This window comes from Capsicum annuum, chromosome 1 (assembly GCF_002878395.1).
Source record: "Capsicum annuum cultivar UCD-10X-F1 chromosome 1, UCD10Xv1.1, whole genome shotgun sequence".
Classification (NCBI taxonomy): domain Eukaryota; kingdom Viridiplantae; phylum Streptophyta; class Magnoliopsida; order Solanales; family Solanaceae; genus Capsicum; species Capsicum annuum.
This window is the reverse complement of record NC_061111.1, coordinates 232529531-232533072: the sequence shown is the minus strand read 5'-3', so window position 1 is coordinate 232533072 and position 3542 is coordinate 232529531. Positions and strand designations below refer to the sequence as shown.

General features: G+C 39.7%; 1 protein-coding gene across 1 annotated transcript; it reads left to right on the top strand.

The window, feature by feature from the left end:
• Positions 1 to 264: 264 nt before the first annotated feature.
• Positions 265 to 723, top strand: LOC107841066 (leucine-rich repeat extensin-like protein 1). Its single transcript, XM_047413033.1, has one exon. It carries the CDS (start codon positions 265 to 267, stop codon positions 721 to 723), a length of 459 nt encoding a protein of 152 aa, XP_047268989.1.
• The last annotated feature ends 2819 nt before the right edge of the window (positions 724 to 3542 follow it).

The window sequence follows — 3542 nt, the reverse complement described above, 5'->3', positions numbered from 1 at the left end:
TATCTTTTCTATCCAAAAGGAAGCATATATTCATGTTCAGTTTTCTGAAAGAACTTCAAAGAAGCATGAATAAGATGCTTGGAAGGGCTAAAAGGTCTCTATAAAAGCAAAAACCACTTAGCATCACAAGTTTCTTCAATCACAGTTTGGCCTAAAATGAAACATGTCAATTTTTTTTCACTAGCTCTCATGACAACAAAATGGTCTTTTTTGCTCCTCTGTGTGACATTTTCTCTAGTGAATTCCCAAGATAATACTAATACAATGCCACCAGCGAGTTTGCTCTGCATAAGTGATTGTGCTACATGTCCTGTTATTTGTTCTCCACCACCTTTCCCAATCACACTCAAGCCACCACCCTCACCACCATCATCAGTACTACTACAAACACCACCACCGCCACCACTTTTCGCCCCACTCCGCCCCTCACCACCTCAGTCTTCCTCCCATTCACCGCAGAAAGCACCTAAATCTCCTCCACCATCTTACATGATATATACTGGTGCTCCTCCTCCTCCTCATGCTCATCCTTCTAATTGTCCTACACTTCCTAATACTCCCAATATTATCAATATCCCATCAACTCAGGTGCCACCAGTACAAAAGAATTACACTTACCCTTACTACTATTATTTTACTTCAGAGGCAGCTTCTCATCCACTTTATGGCTCCATTTTTCTGGGAATTTGGGTGGTCTTCCATTTCATCTGTATTTGTTGGTGAAAGTGAAGCGGGGCGTACTTGAAAGTCAAAATAATATCTGTATATTTTGCATTCTAGGATATTATAGAAAGAACAATGGCTTTTGTTAACTGATATCATGATTGTATTTAGTATATCATGTTTTTCAATTCATCTGCTAGTTATAAACATATTTGTTGATTTTATTTAGCATGTTAATTGATACTTAAATGAAAATAAATGTATCTAGAAGTATTCTAGTTTATCTTTTTCCTTTATGGTGCAGCAAAAGATATTATTCCAGTAAGTAAAGTAGAGAAACCAGGACAGTGCGTCTACCATATTCAATGGAAGAAAAAAGAGCATGTGTAGCATTTATTCCTTTTTCTTGATTAGACTTCTTGATCCTAGTCCTACTTCTTTTCCTTCGTTCTAGTATTAACATGACATATTCCTTATACCTAAGTATTCAGTTCCCATGAGACAACAGAATTATTCCCTTAAGTTAATATTATTTCGTCAGACAATGTTATGCATGGAGATGAGCAAATTCATTTTAAAAAAAGAAAATCCTATGAAGAGGTTTAGAAAGCTGAATATCTGGTGTACTGACTTCTCTCTCATCTGGTGTGTGAGTTCATGGCCAAGGAAATACTCCATCTTTCGAGTAGAATATTTCGTAATAAATTTTTTAAAAAAATTGTAGCATTTTGAATTGACCAATATTAGTGGACAGACTCATGCAAAAAGAAGGTTAAAGAGTGTTGAGAAAATGTATATTTTGTAGTATTGGAATATATTTAAATAGCTAAAATGAGAAAACTAGATAAAATATTTATGAGGGAGAAAAATTAATGATGATGACACTTTTGTGAATATGTTATGAACCCAACCAGTGAACCAACACTAGACAATGAAGTAAATGGGCTGGCCGTTCAAACTGAAGAAATTGGGCCTGAGAAGCAGCCACGTAGGAGCAATAGGCCGAAACATGTCAATAGGCTTTTGAAGGATTATATATGGCAACCGGGATGAAGCATGTGTATATTATGCAGTATCTAGGATAGAAGTAGGGCATCATCGTACTGTGTTGCAGCGTATTCTCGTGTCCTCACCTCTCTTTCTAACCTTTCTCATCTTTACCCTCTTCTTCTAGCAGTAGTAACTATATCAGTTAGTATCGTTCATCTTTGCTTTCGTTTCAATAAAATTCATCTGTGCTACTTGTTATTGAAAGTTCAGGTTACAACATTGGTGCTTTCATTGTTGTATTCCAATGGTGGATACTCGACTCAAGCAACTTGAAGAGGCACAAACGGGCATGGCCCGGGAGATGTCAGAACTTCGTTTGGCAGTCAACGGTCAACAAAAATTGATGCAAGAAGTTCTTAATCAAGTGTCGTCGATTGGTTCTCAATTAAAATCTCCTTTGGCAGAATCTTCTCGCTCGAAATCGGTCGAAGTTGTTCTATCTTCCCACATCGATGGCGGTAACCCAGTTATACTCCGACACAAACCTGCATCTGTGAAGCTGAGTAGGTTTTCTGGCGAACACCCGGATGCCTGGGTATTTCAAGTTGAAAGGCATTTTACTTTTTACTCTATCCTCCCAGAGCAACAATTATCTCTGGCTTCTTTTTATTTGGATAGGACCGCTCTTGAATGGTATCGCTGGCTCTTCCAAAACAAGCAGTTGGTTGATTGGCCTTATTTTGCTTCTAAGCTACTCATTCGATTTTGAAAAAGGGAATTGGAGGATCCAGAAGGCCGGCTAGCGAAACTTTATCAAACTTCTACCGTCTTCGACTATCAGGCTAGGTTTGAAGCTATCGCTAATGAGACTGAGGATATGCCAGACACCTTGATGGTCAAGTTATTTATATCTGGACTTCGTTTAGATATCAAAACTAATGTGTTGGTTCATAAACCCAGCACTCTTGATGAGGCTATTTCCTTGGCCCATACCCATGAGCAGCGTCTTAATCTAGAAAAAGGGCCAATGCAACCAGCTTGTGCTAGGACCCAACCTCTACTACCCAACCCTCAGTCTCGATCTCTATCACCCTCTAGAAACACGGATGTTTCCTTTGCTAAGTTTCCCATCAAACGTTTGTCTTCGGTTGAGATGCAACAGCGTTGGGAAAAAGGATTGTGTTATTATTGTGATAAGAAATATGTAGCTAATCATCGGTCCCCAAATCTTCCTCGAATCCTTCTACTCAAAGATGATTCAGACCCCCTAAGTCCGGCATTAGACGGTACCACCGTGGAGAAATTATTAACTGTAGAGCTCCAAGGCTTGGAATTGCAAGCTCAATCTACAATTTCATACCATGCCTTGGCTGAAGGCCATCCTCCTACTATTTTACATTTTAAAGGGCACATCCAGGGGTCTCCGATCACTATTTTGGTTGATGGGGGAAGTACACATAATTTCATTCAAACTCGAGCTACTAAGTTCCTAAACCTCACGGTTACACCCATTACTAATTTTGCGGTAGTTGTGGGTAATGGCTAATATCTTCGTTGTAAAGGGGTGATTCGAGATGCACGATTCTTAGTCCAAGGGACTGAACTCGCTATGGACTTGCATGTATTGGACTTCCATGGGGCAGATGTAGTACTTGGAGGGGCTTAGCTGGCCACTCTAGGACCTGTTCTTACTGATCATTCCAAACGTCATATGGAATTCTATTTGGACAGCAAGCAAGTGCAATGGGTAGGTGACTCACCGGATGATCTTCAACAAGCTCATTTGAAAACACTACGCCGCTATTCGGCCACCGATGCAATTACTTCATGTTTTTGCCTTTTCCTGTTGCACGAGGGCACTGAGATTGAGAAGGATAAAGATATACCCC

Coding starts and splice junctions, on each gene's coding strand:
- LOC107841066 (XM_047413033.1), top strand. CDS start 265: ATGCCACCAGCGAGTTTGCTCTGCATAAGTGATTGTGCTACATGTCCT.